Here is a 16,868-nt window from a genome sequence, read left to right as displayed (position 1 = left end):
CGCCCTCTTTTCTCCACACTTATTGAAAAAAGCACAGAAAAGGCGTGTAAATGTTTTTTATTATTATTATTATCTCTTCGAACATATATTGCACTTAAGTTTAGCTTCACATTTTATACACATAAGTTATATCACAAATTTTGCTACAGGCATTTCAGCAGAAATAAAACTCAAAGTTAAATCAGTAAGACTCCATTCACAAATCTCATCCACTATCAGCGTATCCATTTAAATCCTTGTATGACCTATCGGCCCATCACGTCCTCACTCTCAAACTTTAAACAGGAAAGGGAAGTCTCTCCTCATTACAGTTTACTTACTGTATTAACTTTTCTATTCATTTCCATCCAGTTCTGATGGAGCTTTATCGGATGGTCGAAGTTGAGATCAAAGTCAAACTCGGGTTTTTTCCCGAGAGCGATGCTGGCGACGTGCACGGCTATGAAGGCGGTCAGCCCCCATATGTGATACTGCCTTCCTGAATCGGGGTCCTCAAAATAAAAGGAGTGCACCTTCCCCTTCCACTGACCGGAGGACATGGCAGTGTGGTGCTGGCTGCTGGTGAAGAACCGCAGGGGGACCGTGAACACGGCGCTGACCTCGTCCGGGTTCGGGCTGGGACAGAATGAGTCCTCTATGAAGCCAACGACCGGCCTCACCAAGAGTTTACTTTGCTGAAAGAGAAGATGGGGTGTAAAAATATATACACTTCTTTGTTCTATACAGAATTCAATACATACTTTTTATACAGTACACCTCACTTTAATTTTTTAAATTTTTTTATTTTTGACCCCTTTGGCTTACTGTAATTTCTCCCGTCTCTTTTCTCGTCTTTTTTATTGTCCTATGTCCTACCTCACTCCACAGCGGGGCCAGCATAGAGACCACCTTAACGTCAGCGGGTGGCAGACCGATCTCTTCCTGTGCTTCTCTCAGGGCTGTGTCCACATCTTCTCGATCAGTGGGGTCCCTCTTCCCACCTGGGAAACACACAGCACTAGCACTCTTCCTTAGCTAAGGAGAGACAAAAGACAGTAGAGTTAAAGGCACAAATATGCCTATAAAAAGTACTCAGCTCCTTGGATGTTTTCCAACTTTTATTGCTTTTATAATTAGAATTATAGTCCATATAATCTGTTTTTTGACAAGGATATACAAAGGAAAAACCATAAGTGCCCAAGTGAAAACAGATTTCTACACAGTAATGTAAACTAATTCAAGATATAAATGGAAAACAAATGACTGCATTTCAATTCATCTCTTTCAAGTCAGGACTTGACAGAGGTAGCTGCATGTATTGACATATTTCCGGCATATTTCTAGTCTGTGGGAACTGGTCTCAATCAGGCTCGTACATCGGAGCGCTGTCATTTTTCTCTCAGACTGAGGTCTGGGCTGTGACTTGGTCTCTCCAGAACATTTATGTGTCTTGCCGAAAACTCTTCTCCAAAGTTGAGGTTCTCTTGGTTCCAGTTATGAAAGTAAAAAAAGAGGAAACATCCAAGGGGCTCGGTTAGACTTACATAGGCACTGTATATTTAACTAAACTAAATGATGTTGAAATGAATCAAATTGTTAATCTGAATAAAATAACGAGACTGTCATCTGTTTCACCCTTAGTTTATTTTCAAGTATGTTTGGTATTTTTTTTTTTTTTTCACATAAAAATCTTTGAGTATTTTCAAAGGTACGTCATTAAATAACCTTTTTGGAACGTTGGGTCATTAAGGTGTGCAGCTCCCCATCCTTCACCATCAATGGGACCAGGACAGAGGCTCTGTCCGGCACCGGTGGATAGGACATCATGATTCTATGGTCCGACAGCTTTAAAGCAGCTATCGCCTCCTCCTTTATGTCCATGGCGTCTACTGGAACAAAGGACAGCTTCAGAAAATAAAATAAAAATTCACAGAAGTTGAATTAATGAACAAACCAAGCTTGAACCTATTCAAGGGTTCCTAGGGTCATTGGTTTGGTTCCACTGTATATCCATGACTGGAGAGGCACGCAACCCCTAAACCTTTGTTTTTTCCAGGGTGTTTTGTGTAGTTTCCCACTGACCAGTTTCAGTGTCTACCTTTGAGAATAAAAATCTGTAATTTAAATATATATAAATATAAAATACATTAATAAATACTATTTCAAATTAACAAAAAGATAATGTAATATAATAATACTAACAATATTAATAATAATAAAAGGTGACTTTGATGACTGATAAATATTGCCAACAATAATAATAAATATATAAATAAATAAAAAGATAATTGGTAGGAAACAGTCTTTGGGAGTTTAATGGTGCATCAGGGGCCCCCTTGTCCCTGTGGCCTGTCCCTGCTTGGACGCTTCACCAGTGCCTGTCCATTGCTGGGCTTGATACCTCCTCCACTGTGGTGGTGTTTTTTTTGTTGTTGTTGTTGTTGTTGTTTTTGACTTAGCCCCTCTATCGGGACACCCTCCTGGACTCTCCCGTCTTTCCAGAGATCTACACCGGACTTGGAAAGAACAGGATCCTAAACTCCCACCAGTTCCCTCCAGCATCACATGCCTTCCTTCCTCTGTCCATCCTTCCACACCTTCTCTGTCCTCTGTTCTCCCCCACCACTCACTAAGGTGCACCACTTCCCTCCCTGCCACGCAAGGTCACTCCATTCAGTGTGTTTACATGCAATAAAGATGAACAGAGTAGCTTCCAGGGAGGGGGGCCGGAAACAATAAAATAAAACAATGAAATATTCAGCTGCAAAAATATAACTGCATCAATCTTGTACAATGTTGACACCCTGCGGCGTTTAAATATATTGACAAATGCAGAAAAAAAGGACTTTCATGGGGAAAAACCTGAAAACATAATTTTTCAATGAACTCAACACCTTAATAATAAACTCCTGGACTAAGAGTAGTAACAAGTTCATGCAAATAACAGACTTAACCCTGTCATCTTAAGGAGAGAGACCCAAAGATCGCGCATTGCAAACTTTATAAACAGAGTTAATATTATGATTATGTAAAAGCAGCGCTGCTTCTACCCATTTGCTCTTAACTTAAAACTGGAAGCTCGTATTTCACCTGAACGTCACACCAATCTTCAAAATCCTACATGGATCCTCTGAGCATCAACAGAAGCAAATGTTTATTTTTTTATTTTTTATAATCTAACCCTATGTCTAATTTCATGTCAGTAATTGGGCACATATTATCTGTGGACTTGTCCCTCGTTGGTATGGACTGCTAAAAGCTGCTAACCAAACCGCTAGGGACAAAACACCACACCGTAGCCACTGAATATCAACTCACATGAACTCGCTGGTGTTTGGATCCGTGGAGGCTCGGGCTTCCTCTTTGTCTGGTAAATTTTGGTCGTGGTAATATCACACCACTACATTTTCCGCTTCCGTAGTCTGCAGCCTGGCATTGCTTGTAGTATTACCCATAGTTCATAGCGTCAACTCCAGTCCAGGAAGCGCGGAGGGCTTGAGAGGACACTGCCATAAAACAAATGTATAAATCTACGTAACTGTGTCTTTTGAGTGCAAATGACAAGAATCGTGTCTCTGAAATATTTAGGGGCGATTTAAGGATGCACTTTTTCTAAGCTTAAAATTACACTCTGTATGAACCCAAGTTCAAGTGCTTGCGTCAATGCCCATCACTGCAGCTTAAACTAGAGGGAGCTACTAAGCTTTGATAAGGGTTAGGGACATGCAGTGGGGTATGCAATGAGCTTTATGCACAGGCCTTTCTCTCGCAATCTATGTATATTTACGCATACACATATTTATACAGTTTATGGATGAGAAATGATAAGGAACCTTACTCAGGCTTCCTCCCACTTTCCAAAGACACACTTGTTAGGTGGACTGGTAATGAAATGAATGAAATGTGCCGGATTGGCCCCCGTATGGAATGTACTTCAAACAGAAATGCAATGAATAAAGAAAAAATATGAAAACACTCATTTCAAACCCAGGTCCAGATCTAAAACCGCAGGCATTCAGTGTGTTTGGTTTGATCTGGAGCGTGCTTGACTACTTAGTTCAGTTTGTTTAGTCAACCGTGGGCACAGTAATCGCACTAGTATGTGGATCAACACAACTGTACCCCCGGTGGGAATTTGATGCATCCGGTCCACGCCAAACACCAGGTGTTCTTTCTAAGTTTGAGCGACGAGGTTGCAGCAGCCGTTGCCTCGGCCTCTGTATTTTGCTCATGTTTTCTGTAACGAGTGAAGCAGTGTGATATTTTCAAAGTATTTCCTTAAAGTGTATATGCGGTCATTGAGCTTTTCAACCTCAACCTTTTACAAAAAAAAAAGAACTCATATTTCCTTCCCCCACCCGTGAGAAATGTTAGCAGCTTGTGCGTCTATAAAGGCAGTCAAGTCTTTATGTGATACTGCCTTGCTGAATCAGGGTAATAAAATAAGTGTAGCCACCCTGTCTCGTGAATTAAGTAGATTGTACTATGGTCCCTCAAATCTTTCCACTTTTCCAGCTTCTTACTGAGGAAAAGATGTTCACCTGATGTCATGATAACAAGATAATCAGTGTTACTCGCTTGACCAGTTAGTTGTCATAATGTTATGGCTGACTGGTGAACATATACACTAACTACTGACCCATTATACTAATTTCCTTGCATTAACATATGAAAATGTTGCACCTCACCAATAACACTGGGAATGGTTCCCTGCAGCAGGACACTTTATCGATTAATGATGGAGTATAGCTACACCTGAAATATTATGTCTTTATGTTTATTAGCCTATATTCTTCGGTTTTTAAGTTGTGACAGAAATTAATTGATTGCCAAGGTCATTTCAGGACGCTGACTTTGTTCCACCCTGGCCAGTGACTTTCCTTTGTAAGGAAGGTGCAGCACAGCCAGACTGTGCCAAGTTTAGAGTAATTACTGTTACAATAGCCTGTGCTGTTTATCATTCAGGGGTTTATGCTGAATCACGTCAATCAATAGCAACACGGTAGCAAATACTTCAAGACGCAGTTCTGATCCATGAACCAGTATTTGTGAACCTATGTTTACAGCAGTCAAAAAAATGAATCCACAGATAGCTGCTGCAGTTTCTTCACATGCAGACAAACAGACTGTAGCTGTAGCTCATCCTGAGTGGAACTGGCCTCACAGCGTGCATTCAGATCCAGATCCATTGAGACGATGCAGTCGGTCCAACAGTGCACAGACGGACGTTGCTTAAATTCTTCAGTGTTGTTCCTCCTTTGTTTCTTCAGATGTTGGATTGATTTATCAGTGAAGAAAACTGGGAGGGCAAAGTGTCTTTATATACCGCAGACGTGTGTAGACAAACTGTTAAGGATGACACTTGGGGAAAGGTATAAGCCCAGTAAAGCCAGCCTATAAAAATCCTTAGAGCAACATAAGGTTGTATACAGTCTATTAAATAAAACAATTATCTCTGTTATGCTGTAACATTGAAGCAAAAGGTCTCAAGGTACTGTATCCAGTATTCAGTATTCGCTAATGCCATGTGAGTTGGCGGGTTCGCTGAGGAAGCACTGAATATGGCGGCAATGATCCTTTTGCTTGTAAAAAAAAAAAAAAAAAAAAATGTGAACAAGTGTCACCCACAGGGATTTTGCAGCTTGAATGTAAAGTTATTTTTTTAAACAAAGTATGCTGAAGTTACTCCCCCCTCTGGGAAAACTGGATAAGTGCAACAAAAAAGAAATCAGGCTTCAAGGCTTGAACATAAATTATATAGCTGTAAACAGGTCCCAGATGACAACATTGGGTATTAAATAAAACATACAGTACATTACGAGTCACTTTATGGCATAATGATAAGATGTGGTGTATCGGTATTTTGAACTTAAACACAAACGTACACAAACTAAAGGCTTCTGACTGCTCACTGAAGATAAAACAGAGGTGTGCGATTAAATAAGCTCGAGCAAATTAATGCCACTCTTCATCTCCATTTCCAACAGAAGAAGTACAATTTACTAAACACATAAATAAGCTAAATAAATTAAAATTTAAGAACCCAAATTTTCATAATGTACAATATTAATCCCACTTGTCCATGAGGGCGAAACAAAATATTCCTCTTGAAGTTTGTTCCAACCCACGAGTCACTTTTTTTTTTTTTGTGGATTCTCATGTAGAAAAATAAATAAGTTTCAAAACACAGCAAAGCTAAGGAGGGTCATCACAGTGGTCCTAGTCTTCAGTGATTCAGACATCACCACTGTAGCACTTGATCCACTCACACTTTGTACTTCTCCTTGGCTTGATCATTCAGTATACAGATGTGCTGTAGAAGAATAAAATGCAGGACAGGGAAGTCATGCATGATGCCTTTCTGCTACTTCAAAACTCCACTTAAGTCTTAAAATCACTCCTCAAAAAGCTTACTGGTGAAGAGGGTTTGTCTATTTTTATCTACAGTCAGTGGTCTGCGTTCGAATATAAGAATAGATTTGAATAAATTAAGGAGAATTTTGCATTTTTTTACCCACCAGAATAAGCATCCTTCACAAGTGACATCTAGAAGGAAAATAGGTTGTTCTGTTCTTTTAAATCACGACAGTGCACACACATAGCACCATCGCACTGAAACAGCAGCTTTGACTTCAGTCAGCATTCATTTTATTATTTACACCTCTGCTATTCAAATAACTATGCAAATCAGTGTGCAGTGCATAATGTATGCAGTTAAAGTAAGGGAATCACCACCAGAAACACTTACACTGAGATCTCTGAAGTACTCGTTGTAGTCCAAAGCGTATCCCACCAGGAAGGCATCGGGTACCTCGAAACCAATGTCTGAAATAAATACATGGACAACGTCAGTGCAAATCATGTAAAGAAAACACTGGCTACGTTTAAGAGCAGCGGAGCAATGAAAACTCTTTACTGTGACAGGCTGTGTGGAGTGGAAGCTAACTAATAGAAACTGTATAATTCACTGCCTCTGCGCAGGTTGCGCTTGAGTTTTCTGTGCTGCATAGTGGAAAGTCAAAACACTTACAGTAACAGCTGTCCTTGAGGGACAATCTTAACAAGATTATCCAACTCAAACCTAAAAGCATTACATAATCAGACACAGCCTGAGCGGGGGGTTATCAGGCTTGCGTTAGTACACATAAGTGCCCGGCTCTGCTACTTTTAGAGTAGATTTCCCTGAAATTAATATTAATCCCGCCTCGCCAGGCCTTCAAAGAACAAGGTGTGTGTGCGCGCTAGCTAGCGTCCACGCAGATATCATGTCTTAGTGCGAAGCGAGTAAAGAGATGCTCACAGTCTGGCCTGTACCCCGAACTCCTCGGGGTCCTCTTCACCAGAAGGCTGGAATGACAAGCAAGGAAAGCACAGGTCAGATAAATACAGGGTGGCCTTAGGGGAGAAATGGACCCATCAAAGACCAACGGCTGCTGTCGAAACATGCTTCTCCGGGCACGTTGCTTGCACAACATCCTGCTCTAACGAATTCCTTCTCCCATTTCAAGATCTCTTTGTGTGGAGCTTAATTTACACACTCCGCTAGGTGGTGGCCAGTAAACAGAGCCTCCATGTCAACAAGCTGCATTAGAAAGAAAAAAAAATGTGTTTCAGTTGTATATATAATTCATCTGTATTGTATTTGAGTGAGCAGCACACATGTCAGACACTGCAGAAACAGTCTGAATGGTTTGATGACACAACGACGTGGGCACACTTCTTGTTTGAACCAGCTACCAGGAGCACATCAGAGAAACAGCCTATACCTCCACAGTGCAGTTAATAGTACGACAGATTAACTCTTAAGCTGCTCCATCCCTCCGTCGCATTGCATCCCTAATACAGTCCTAAAGGAGAGTGCCCATTAGCTAAGAGCACCGTTAGACTCTCTCCCTCCCTCTCCCTCTCTCTCCAAAGACACACACTCAGCCACAGCCGATGTCTGTAATCCAGCTTTCTGCTCTATACACTGGATGCGATGGTGCCTACCTTACAACTTTAACCATCTTGGGACGGCACTCGTTCAGCAGGGAAAGTAGCGTCTGCATCGTCCTTCCCGTCTCCACAATATCCTTTTAACGCAGACATTAAAGCAGAGGCATAGATGGTAAGAACGTGACTACAGGTGTCGCCAAATCAACCAAGGCTGACATAAGTGCCACTTTAATGTACTTATCATCGTAGTATATTTATAGATAAAAAAAAGACAAGAATAGGATCAGACTTCATCCACATCGGTCTCTCGTGCCAAATACAAAGTTCTTACCTCAACAATCAAAACATTCTGCAAAAATAAAAAAAAAAGTGAAAAGAAGAGTTCATGAAACAGGCCCGTGTAAAAGACAGTGCATGTGTTTCAGTGTGACAGACAACGCCAGAAGACCAACCTTGCCTGCGAGACTGGACAGTTCATCCCCTCCGATGACTTTGACGTTGTTCGTTGACTTATCATTCTGGCAGACACACACACAAAAAAAAGAGACAACACTGAAATCAGCACAAATCTACATGGCGTTTCCAAAATGGCTGCACCCAGAACCTCCCCACTGTGAGCACTGCAGTGGCCCATTTCTGATTTGACAAGATTATTCCCATTAGTGTTTTTGCCACCGCCGGGGGCGATTCTAGACTCAGAGCTTCAGGGTTGCTTTAATATCAAACTACTGTGTCACAGAGATATCATTTTGTTTAAAACAATAAAGAAAAGAAATTGCATTTAAATGAGAACACTTATTTTTAGGGATGGTGGGACAAAGTTAAGGGGTTCTTGAGCACCTCTAAAAGTGGACTACACAAACCTGTGACTATCGCTACAGTATATCAAACACCTTGCAACAGTGGTTCCTGGAAATGAAACAAGAAAGAGGAGCTTACACAGTAGCTCTTCACCCGAATGAAATCCACTGTCAGCGGGACTGATTTATCGCTGTTCTGGTTCAACGCTTTGATGTAGTCCAGGAGGTCAGCGAAGAACTTGTAGCCCCCTTTGAGCACGCACAGGGCCACAATGTGGTGTCCCCCCATGTCCCGGATTATGTCACGGGCCAGACGCTCCGTCCTGCGTCAGACGGGAGAAGCACATCGTAAATCACAGTGCAGGGCAGTTCTTGGAGGTGGGGAGGAGATCTTAAATGTACTTAAATGTAATTGCTTACCTTGCAGTTCACCGCACTGCACCCTCCCTTTCAAAATCCATATTCAAATACACTTCCGAATGTGGGCAGTGCTTTGAATAGTGCACGGCTGTTTATAGGCCTTTTTTTGGGTATAAATAATCTATCTTGTTGCAGCAGGAAAAGCATGACTCAGTTTTCTGTCAGTGTCCAAGTGAGACATGACAGCGAGAGAACCAGCATTAACAATAGCAGGACCTTCTCTAAGTGGAAGCAGCCGTCATTAGCACACCTGTGTTGTTCCTGTTATGTCATGAGATGTCAAGGTGTCTGCTCTGGGAAATACCTATTTATCCAAAAGTAAAAGCCAAAACAAAGACATCTGGAATTTTAGATTTTGTATATAGAATAACCTGGGACTGAACATCTTCAAAGACCTATCACATCCGGTGTGTGTGTGCTGCGGTGGATTGTTTTACCTGTCCATGATGAGGCCGTGCGGGATGATCACCTTGTCCAAATCATTCTCATAGTGCCTGGGGACACAGAAAAGGTCCAGCTCATGGCCTTTCTCGTCATCAGCAATCTGGAAGGAGAAAAAGAAAAAAAAAAAAGAAAACGTTTGGCGCTGACAGATGAGCTCTGATCTGGCACCCTGGCAACACCGAGCCTCTCAACCACCTGTTTAATCGGACCTATCCGAGGACGCTGCTGGGGGGAGGTGAACGTGCATCAAAGTTAAAACATCCTTACTGGAGAGCTGATTGCTCTCATTCAAAACAGGCCCACTGTGCGCCGCAACCACACCCTGACAAGTGAACAACTTGTCAGCACAGCTGAACAAACCTGCAAACCTGGCATGCAGCGGCTCACACACACACACTCACCTCCAGATACGAAGCCATGTTCCCCGGGTCGTGCGTTGCGTTCAGTCGCGGGGAAATATCTGAGCAGTCATGCTCAGTTCCTGAGCGTAGTGGTGATGGGCGGTGGGCGGGTGGAGGTGGAGGTGGGGGTGGTTTTGTTGACTAGCGGCTGCACGAGCTCCTCTTCCGACTGCTTCTTCTGACAGCGAGCGAGCAAGAGCCGCACGCGCGACGCTTCCTGTGCCGGGGCTTTAAACCTTTTACGTCAGAATCCAGTTTACCTTCCCAATAATCTGATTTGCTCCGAAACAACCCGGGCTTTAACCGCGCTATACTGGTCACTATGGTCACTACTGCCGCTGCCACTGTCGCTGCTGCTGCTCCGTGTTTTGGCAACTGTGGCGGCGGCGCAGATGAGAAGCTGCAGATGACGCAGTTTTTAAAAATATAACGGGTTACAGATCCTCTACTCTTCTGAGGGAGCTCTGCACGGAGCGTGTTTGTACATGCAGCATATGCGCTGCTGTGACTTTAAACATGTAGACTCACGGGGTTCAACTCTAATAATAGATTTTTAATTATGAAACTTACTTTAATTTCGTGGTATTTCAGGTAATGTGCGCTAATCCAGGTTGTCGACACTCAATTGGTCGAATAATAATAATAATAATGGCTCAGGTTCATGTAGTATCATAAGTATAATATAATAGGTATTAGAGTAGTCAAATTAGAAATTTTGAGCTTGATCTTTTGACTAAAATGTCATTTACGTCAAGTAATATTTGAGTCAGTCTGACTTTTCCATATTTTATTACTGGAGGAGCCCTTCTTGAGTCATCAAAGTTGGCGCACAGTTAAAAAATAAGTTGTTGGGTTTGCCTAATTTGTTTTAATAAAATGTGTTGGCTGTGTAGGTTAAATTCTATAGTGACTTTCATTTATGAAATAACATTTTGCTTGCGACATTTACTCAAATATAACTCGTAAACCCGATTGGTTATAAAAGCTACTGATGTCCCATATGTGGCCCAGCTGAATGTTAAAGGGTTGAACCAAATGATGCTTTGTGACACAGCAGTTTGACATTAAAGGAATATGTGTTTTCTGTTTGTCTTGCCGGACTCTGACCTTAGAATCACCCCGGTCCTCTCCTAATCCTGGAGCAGCCATGTTCAGTCATGTTAAATTATTTTAATTTCACATGAGTGTATTTTTTTTTCCTGAGCACTTCAACATTTGTTAGGGATGATTTGATAGAACTATAGTAACAGTAATGAGGAAAAGTCAAGAATGAAGACTCTCCGGGCCAAGCATTTAACTTTTATACCCTTGATATGAGCATAATCTCAAATGTCGGAGAACCATAATGTTAATCGTTTTTTTTCTGCATTGTATTCGCAAACAAAAATACAATTTTGAACTCTCAATAGAATATCAAATGAACAAATTACTGCCTTATTTTATGGTATTCTAAGTGGAAGACGTGTAGTGGTGTTTCTGTACTATTTCGCATTACTTCACTCTGACTTTGCACATTTTAGCTTTGCTGCAGTGCTACATCTCACATTTGCAAGAAGCGGAGCCTCATTTTCACCCACATTAAATGTGTCCAAGTCAACCTCTCAAAACTTACAAAATGACAGCAAGAGTTATAAAAAGCATACAAGCGACAACAAAGCAAACATTTATCAGTATATGCAAAAAAAAAAACTGTTTTATTTTCAAATTTGAAAAGACAAGATAGGGAAAATGAAAACTGCATTTTTTTTATATATATATGATCCCAATTTAATGAGTGATACAGAAACAAAACATTTTTTTTCCCTCCATCTTACAAAAAAAGCAGGAGCATGGCAACTCTGAAAACAGCATAAACATTCTCACAGTCCTGAACACAGAAGGGCAAACGTCATCATCTCTATATGGGATAATAACAGTCTTTATGAGTGTCGTTTGTGACCTCAAGGATAAATCTCAAATGACACCATTCTCCATATAGAGTCCTACTTTTAGCCTGAGACCCACATACTGAGATGTGACCATGGGCAGAAAGTAGAGCACCTTCCAGATGAAGACAGTGAGATTTGAGAGAAGACCACAGAAGAACACTTATTTCTTCTTCTTCTCATCTTTCTTGGCACCATCTGCTTTCTCCTTTTCCTTGTCTTTGTCTTTCTCGTCTTTTTTCTCTTTGTCGTCTTTCTTCTCCTTTTTGCCTTCCTCTTTTTCCTGTCCTTCCTTCTTTTCTGCGTCTCGGTTGGAAATCTTGTTGTTGATTAGGTTGTGCAGAGCCACCACAGAGCGTATGAGCGAGGCCAGGTACACCACCAGCATCTGGTCGTTGGTCTTTAGATAGAAGGCTTTAGTGAACTCCTGCAAGAAAACCAAAGAGATATAGTTGGACATAAAGTTATGATAACACAACAGCATGCACCATCAACACAGAATCAGCGGTTAAATAGAATTTCACTATATAAAACTGATTTCTGTGACACAATCTTATGCAAAGAACACTGAAGATATTTGACAACAAATGCTTAGGATGAAAGAAAATCATATAAAAAAGGCACTGACTTTTATTGATGTTTAATTTATTTGGAAACACCATTGCAAGAATGGATCTCACTAAACATCAGTTCAGACTTAAGTGTGCCCTCCAGTGGATTAAAGGAGACACTGCAACTCAGTTTTTGTAAAAGCTGTGTCCTCAAACTACTATTAAATAATAAAACTAGAATGTGAAATAACCTTGCTTACAATTAAAAAAAAAAAAAAAAAAAGACACTTTCCATAAATGACAACAAATTAAGATGAATTTAATAGACCTCAAACATGAACAACTTACCAGTAGATTTACATCTGGCAGGAGGTTGAACACATCCTGCAGCTGGTAGATGATCTGGTGGTTGATGGGAAGTTTGCCTGCGGTCACCCTCTCTAGGTAAGAGCGGATGTCTAGCAGCTTTGAGTTGAGTCCCTTCAGTCCATGAACCTGGTTTGTGATGCGTTGTGACAGAGTGCCAACTGTGGTATCCTTGATGTCTCTGAAAGAAACAGTGGAGAAAAAGTGCGCACAGATGGATATGTGTGTTTTTTTGGTTCACTCAAATAAACAACAAAAGTAAAGTAAAATAGTACATACAATCTCTGTGCTGTAAACACAAGTATCTATTTTAGCAACTAAAACCTTTAAAATGTAATAATCGTTGTGGCTCTAATGTGTGTAAATCAAAAGATTGTTTAATACCTAAGCAGGTGCTCCACTCCCACTTCCTCAGCTTCTTCAGCTCCAATCTCACTGGTGACATGCTCAAATGTCTTGGACGTTGGAGTGCCATCCTACACATAGTGAAGCATCAGTGTGAACAATAAAATCCATCAACAACAACAACATCAATCAAAACCGTTATGTGTTTACCATCACAAAATGCAGTTAATCTTTTCGACTTGCTTTGGTGTGATTCACTTACATCGTGTATTTCTTCCACAGAGATGTATGCTTCTGTGGGCAGACCAAGATCTTTGGGCTTTACATCTATAATGACTAACACCTATTAGGATAAAAGGGATATGCAAGTACAAGTTAGTCATTACTAATATGAACCTGAAAATCATTAAAGTGAAAAAAAAAAAGCGTAACAGGAGCTACATACCGAATTGGTACAGTACTGCTTGATGAGCTCGTTGATGGCGATGTCGTTCTTATGCAACTTGGGTCCTGTGTGGTACCAGCCAACTATCCTTTCTCTGGCTGAAAGCCAAGAAATAAAAGTTAATTCACCATTATATTAGGGTGACAGTGAACTAAAACATGGTTTAGGTTAGTAGACAAATTCACTGGCTTACCATTAACTTTCTTAAACATGCCGTACATGTTCTCCAAGTAGTCATGATCCAGGAACCACACAGAGTCGTCCCTGTCGTCCTCATCAAATGGCACTGAAAGGTAGTGAGTTAAAGAACGACCCACACTCATCAAGGCAGCAACTGACTTCCACAATGCCTTAACAGATTGATGACTAGTGGTCCCCCCTTTTCCCTTTATGTTGTAGGTCTTGCCTTTTTACATTTTTACTGCGTGTATGCAAGTTACTATAAATATCGCAAAAATGTTCCAGGAATATTCATGATGATGTCCATGTCATGAAATAAAAAAAAAAACTATTTTGGCTTCACATCATCCAGTAGCAGGAATGTGTCTACAGTAAGGGGACATCCTTATGAATATTTAAATATCCTAAATTGGCACTGATATTACAGAGTCTGTTTAACCCATTTATTATTAATTAGGACTAGGTCCTACTCAGTAATAACATCAGTGGCTCCTGACTGCATAAACATTAAGTGTGTTTGGGGGACTACAGCAGCCGCTTTCTTTTATGATAGTATTTACTGAATGTGTCTCTCAAGTGTCTTAGATGTTGTCACCGTGACCCATACCTGCAAAACTATTTGAGACGTCAAGAACCTTTTTATGCCATGATCCCAGGAGGACACCAACCACTCGTTTCTGGTTCCCGACTTTTCCTATCCTGTAGATCAAAACAAGTCAAACATACATGTCACGTTGAGTAGTTGGTTTGTTACAGTTTTGCCAGAACTGAACGCCATGCCTCCTAAACACAAACCGAGTCGTTAGCTAGGCAGTAAGCTAAGCTAACGTCAATGTCTTCATGTTTTCCTCAGTGAATGAACTTAATGACAAAACCGTGCCATTCGCGTGTACGCACAAGTGAATACAACAACTAACCACTTCTGTAGCGTTACCGATTCATTTAACAATTAAAGGCTTATTGTTAGCGATCATTTTCATAGAGCTAACCAGCTAGCGGGCTCTGACTCAGCAGGGCTAGCATTAGCCTAGCGTAGCTACAGCGCTACGTTTGAATAAAATTTAACCTCGGTTTTTTTTAAAGGACGAACACAAACACCGCGCCGACGTACCTGTTAAAATGATCAACCACGCTGAGCAACACAAGGGGGTGAACGACCACATTTTCCACCGCTAACTCCGGCATTTTCGCAGTGATGACAAACAGCTCTCAACCTCTACACGATAACGTTGGACGCTGCACTTCCGCTTTACGTCTGACGTCCCTTCCGTGTCTCTTAGCAACAGAGAGACGCGGAGAGAAAGGGTCCGGAAAGTAACTTAGTCGCAGGCAAAATGGTACGAGCAAATTAATTAAATCGTATATCGTTATTAATCGATGTAAAACTTAAAGATAACAGCGTTTGTAGTTAACATTTTCATTAGCTAACTTTGTACCTGTTAACGGTTAGCTGTTGATCTGTATGGTTATTATTTTTTTTTTTTGTTCCAGCAGGATGAAGTTGAGGAAACACTAAAGAGGATTGAATCCCATAAAGGTGTAATTGGAACAATTGTTGTCAATGCAGAAGGTAAGTGAAGCAACAAATGGAAAAAAAGACAAAAAAAAAACAAACAAAAAGGATAAAACAGCTGATCCAACATGTTTACAGCACATTTGGGTTGTGACTTGAATTGCTGACACCTTATCTTTTAAGGTATCCCCATCAGAACAACTTTAGATAACTCCACGACCGCTCAGTATGCAGGACATCTTCGCCACCTCGCCATGATGGCCAGGAGCACGGTGAGAGACGTCGACCCTCAGAATGACCTCACCTTCCTCCGCATACGCTCCAAGAAACACGAGATCATGGTCGCACCAGGTGAGTGTGTATATTGATTATCCCTGATACAAGCACCTCATACGAGCTCAGACAACAGCTGAAGCTTAGAAGGAAAATTTAAAAAACTTCGGCTCTACTGTTTTTCACTGCATTTTTGTGTCTTATCTTTTCTACTTTCATATCTCCTCAGAGAGCAACTTTCTGCTGATAGTCATCCAGAACCCATGTGAATAGCCGCCAGACATTTCCATGAGAGTCAGGCTTTGTCACATGGCGCTGCTTTATCCGGGAGACACATTTTTCCACTCTGTTTTGTTTCTACTACACAGTTCCTCTTTGTCAGCCATGAATTCGAGTTAATCTACATGATATGATATGATTTACCCCTGTGTATTTCTGTCATTTTATGTGTCGATACAAAATAAGCATGTGAAATAAAAAGCTGCCTGTCATCATACGATACTTCCTAGATGCTTGCAGTGTATTCTGTTGATGTACAGATAGATGATATATGGATTTGTTAGTGGACAGAATGATAAGTACAGATGTGTTAGTGTAGTAAAACTGAGCAATTAAATAGTGTATAGAACAATTCAAGGTGTTTTCGATTAGACCAACTTGTGTTTTAATGTCTAACTCCAGTTAGAGATTCTGATGGCTCATTATTTTAGGTGACATTTAATTTTAGGGTAGTTTGAGTCCTATGAAATCATTAGAGTTACTATAAGCAATCTTTTGAGGCTGAAGAAGTACAAGTAGCAAAGTCAAGGTGTTATAAGCCCTGCTTCCAAATTATTTCTAATGTAAAGTTACTTTTAATTATCAGAAACTGCAAATAAATAATTGTAAATGTAGTGACAGATGAGCCTTAACCTTGTCAGTAAATACATACAATTACTCACAATGTAAACAGTAGCAATACACCACAGAATTCATAAAGATTTCATACAGTTTCCATCCACATACAGGTGTGTTCACTCGTGTTGCTTGATTAGTGTCGTGCTTATTGTTTGTGGATTTTTGTATTTGTACTGGATGTGCAACTTATCCAGTTATCATTTACTGTGAGTTTTGCAATATGTAAACTTTGTATAAATTGGAACCAGCGAAAGTAGCTGTGCATTTGTGTGTGTGTGTCACACAAAAGTTGATGAGTAAATGTACAACGTGCAGTGGAGAAGAAGTCTCGTAAAAATCTTGAGTAGATGTATTGTTTTATTATTATTATCTACTTTGGCTTTTATCCCACGTT

The 16,868-nt window shown here is 40.7% G+C and overlaps 4 protein-coding genes across 10 annotated transcripts; 1 reads left to right on the top strand and 3 right to left on the bottom strand.

Moving 5' to 3' along the window:
- Positions 1-41: 41 nt before the first annotated feature.
- Positions 42-3,451, bottom strand: nudt7 (nudix (nucleoside diphosphate linked moiety X)-type motif 7). 3 transcript variants are annotated; one of them, XM_047595971.1, is made up of 4 exons: positions 3,298-3,451; positions 1,705-1,868; positions 856-1,014; positions 42-674 (listed from the first exon to the last, which is right to left on the bottom strand). In XM_047595971.1, exons 2-4 carry the CDS (start codon positions 1,858-1,860, stop codon positions 306-308), a joined length of 684 nt encoding a protein of 227 aa, XP_047451927.1. In that variant the 5' UTR covers positions 1,861-1,868; positions 3,298-3,451; the 3' UTR covers positions 42-305. The 3 variants fall into 3 exon arrangements, with proteins under 3 accessions (XP_047451927.1, XP_047451926.1, XP_047451928.1); XM_047595970.1 differs by having other exon boundaries at positions 1,705-1,865; XM_047595972.1 differs by having other exon boundaries at positions 1,705-1,884; positions 3,298-3,428.
- A 1,568-nt stretch (positions 3,452-5,019) lies between these two features.
- Positions 5,020-10,426, bottom strand: hprt1l (hypoxanthine phosphoribosyltransferase 1, like). Of its 4 annotated transcripts, XM_047596180.1 has the most exons (9): positions 9,980-10,380; positions 9,572-9,678; positions 8,854-9,037; positions 8,367-8,432; positions 8,246-8,263; positions 7,969-8,051; positions 7,280-7,326; positions 6,728-6,804; positions 5,020-6,292 (listed from the first exon to the last, which is right to left on the bottom strand). In XM_047596180.1, exons 1-9 carry the CDS (start codon positions 9,995-9,997, stop codon positions 6,245-6,247), a joined length of 648 nt encoding a protein of 215 aa, XP_047452136.1. In that variant the 5' UTR covers positions 9,998-10,380; the 3' UTR covers positions 5,020-6,244. The 4 variants fall into 4 exon arrangements, with proteins under 4 accessions (XP_047452136.1, XP_047452139.1, XP_047452138.1 ...); XM_047596183.1 differs by lacking the exon at positions 7,280-7,326 and having other exon boundaries at positions 9,980-10,413; XM_047596182.1 differs by lacking the exon at positions 8,246-8,263 and having other exon boundaries at positions 9,980-10,401.
- A 1,273-nt stretch (positions 10,427-11,699) lies between these two features.
- psmd7 (proteasome 26S subunit, non-ATPase 7) lies at positions 11,700-15,058 on the bottom strand. The gene is made up of 8 exons (XM_047596179.1): positions 14,903-15,058; positions 14,399-14,490; positions 13,805-13,897; positions 13,612-13,709; positions 13,429-13,509; positions 13,206-13,297; positions 12,804-13,002; positions 11,700-12,331 (listed from the first exon to the last, which is right to left on the bottom strand). Exons 1-8 carry the CDS (start codon positions 14,974-14,976, stop codon positions 12,068-12,070), a joined length of 993 nt encoding a protein of 330 aa, XP_047452135.1. The 5' UTR covers positions 14,977-15,058; the 3' UTR covers positions 11,700-12,067.
- LOC125014795 (dynein light chain roadblock-type 2) lies at positions 15,049-16,082 on the top strand. Of its 2 annotated transcripts, none has more exons than XM_047596186.1 (4): positions 15,049-15,128; positions 15,286-15,361; positions 15,488-15,655; positions 15,807-16,082. In XM_047596186.1, the coding sequence occupies exons 1-4, from the start codon at positions 15,126-15,128 to the stop codon at positions 15,848-15,850; spliced, it is 291 nt and encodes a 96-aa protein (XP_047452142.1). In that variant the 5' UTR covers positions 15,049-15,125; the 3' UTR covers positions 15,851-16,082. The 2 variants fall into 2 exon arrangements, with proteins under 2 accessions (XP_047452142.1, XP_047452141.1); XM_047596185.1 differs by having other exon boundaries at positions 15,051-15,128; positions 15,283-15,361.
- The last annotated feature ends 786 nt before the right edge of the window (positions 16,083-16,868 follow it).

This window comes from Mugil cephalus, chromosome 10, assembly GCF_022458985.1.
Source record: "Mugil cephalus isolate CIBA_MC_2020 chromosome 10, CIBA_Mcephalus_1.1, whole genome shotgun sequence".
Classification (NCBI taxonomy): domain Eukaryota; kingdom Metazoa; phylum Chordata; class Actinopteri; order Mugiliformes; family Mugilidae; genus Mugil; species Mugil cephalus.
Note: the sequence above shows the minus strand (reverse complement) of the source record. Positions and strands in the feature narration are given on the sequence as shown.

Bases quoted from the DNA above. Each gene is read 5' to 3' on its own strand.
- nudt7 (XM_047595971.1), bottom strand. From the start codon at position 1,860: ATGGACATAAAGGAGGAGGCGATAGCTGCTTTAAAGCTGTCGGACCAT. The intron at 1,015-1,704 runs GTTATTTAATGA...GTCTCTCCTTAG, and splicing joins TGACCCAACGTTCCAAAAAG to CTAAGGAAGAGTGCTAGTGC. The intron at 675-855 runs GTAGGACATAGG...CTTCTCTTTCAG, and splicing joins TGGCCCCGCTGTGGAGTGAG to CAAAGTAAACTCTTGGTGAG.
- LOC125014795 (XM_047596185.1), top strand. The intron at 15,362-15,487 runs GTAAGTGAAGCA...TTATCTTTTAAG, and splicing joins AATTGTTGTCAATGCAGAAG to GTATCCCCATCAGAACAACT. The intron at 15,656-15,806 runs GTGAGTGTGTAT...ATATCTCCTCAG, and splicing joins CGAGATCATGGTCGCACCAG to AGAGCAACTTTCTGCTGATA.
- psmd7 (XM_047596179.1), bottom strand. From the start codon at position 14,976: ATGCCGGAGTTAGCGGTGGAAAATGTGGTCGTTCACCCCCTTGTGTTG. The intron at 13,710-13,804 runs GTAAGCCAGTGA...CTTGGCTTTCAG, and splicing joins CATGTTTAAGAAAGTTAATG to CCAGAGAAAGGATAGTTGGC. The intron at 13,298-13,428 runs GTAAGTGAATCA...CACTATGTGTAG, and splicing joins CTGTGGAAGAAATACACGAT to GATGGCACTCCAACGTCCAA.
- hprt1l (XM_047596180.1), bottom strand. The intron at 6,805-7,279 runs GTGAGCATCTCT...TATTTATTTCAG, and splicing joins TTCGGGGTACAGGCCAGACT to ACATTGGTTTCGAGGTACCC. The intron at 6,293-6,727 runs GTAAGTGTTTCT...ATTCTTCTACAG, and splicing joins AGTACTTCAGAGATCTCAGT to CACATCTGTATACTGAATGA.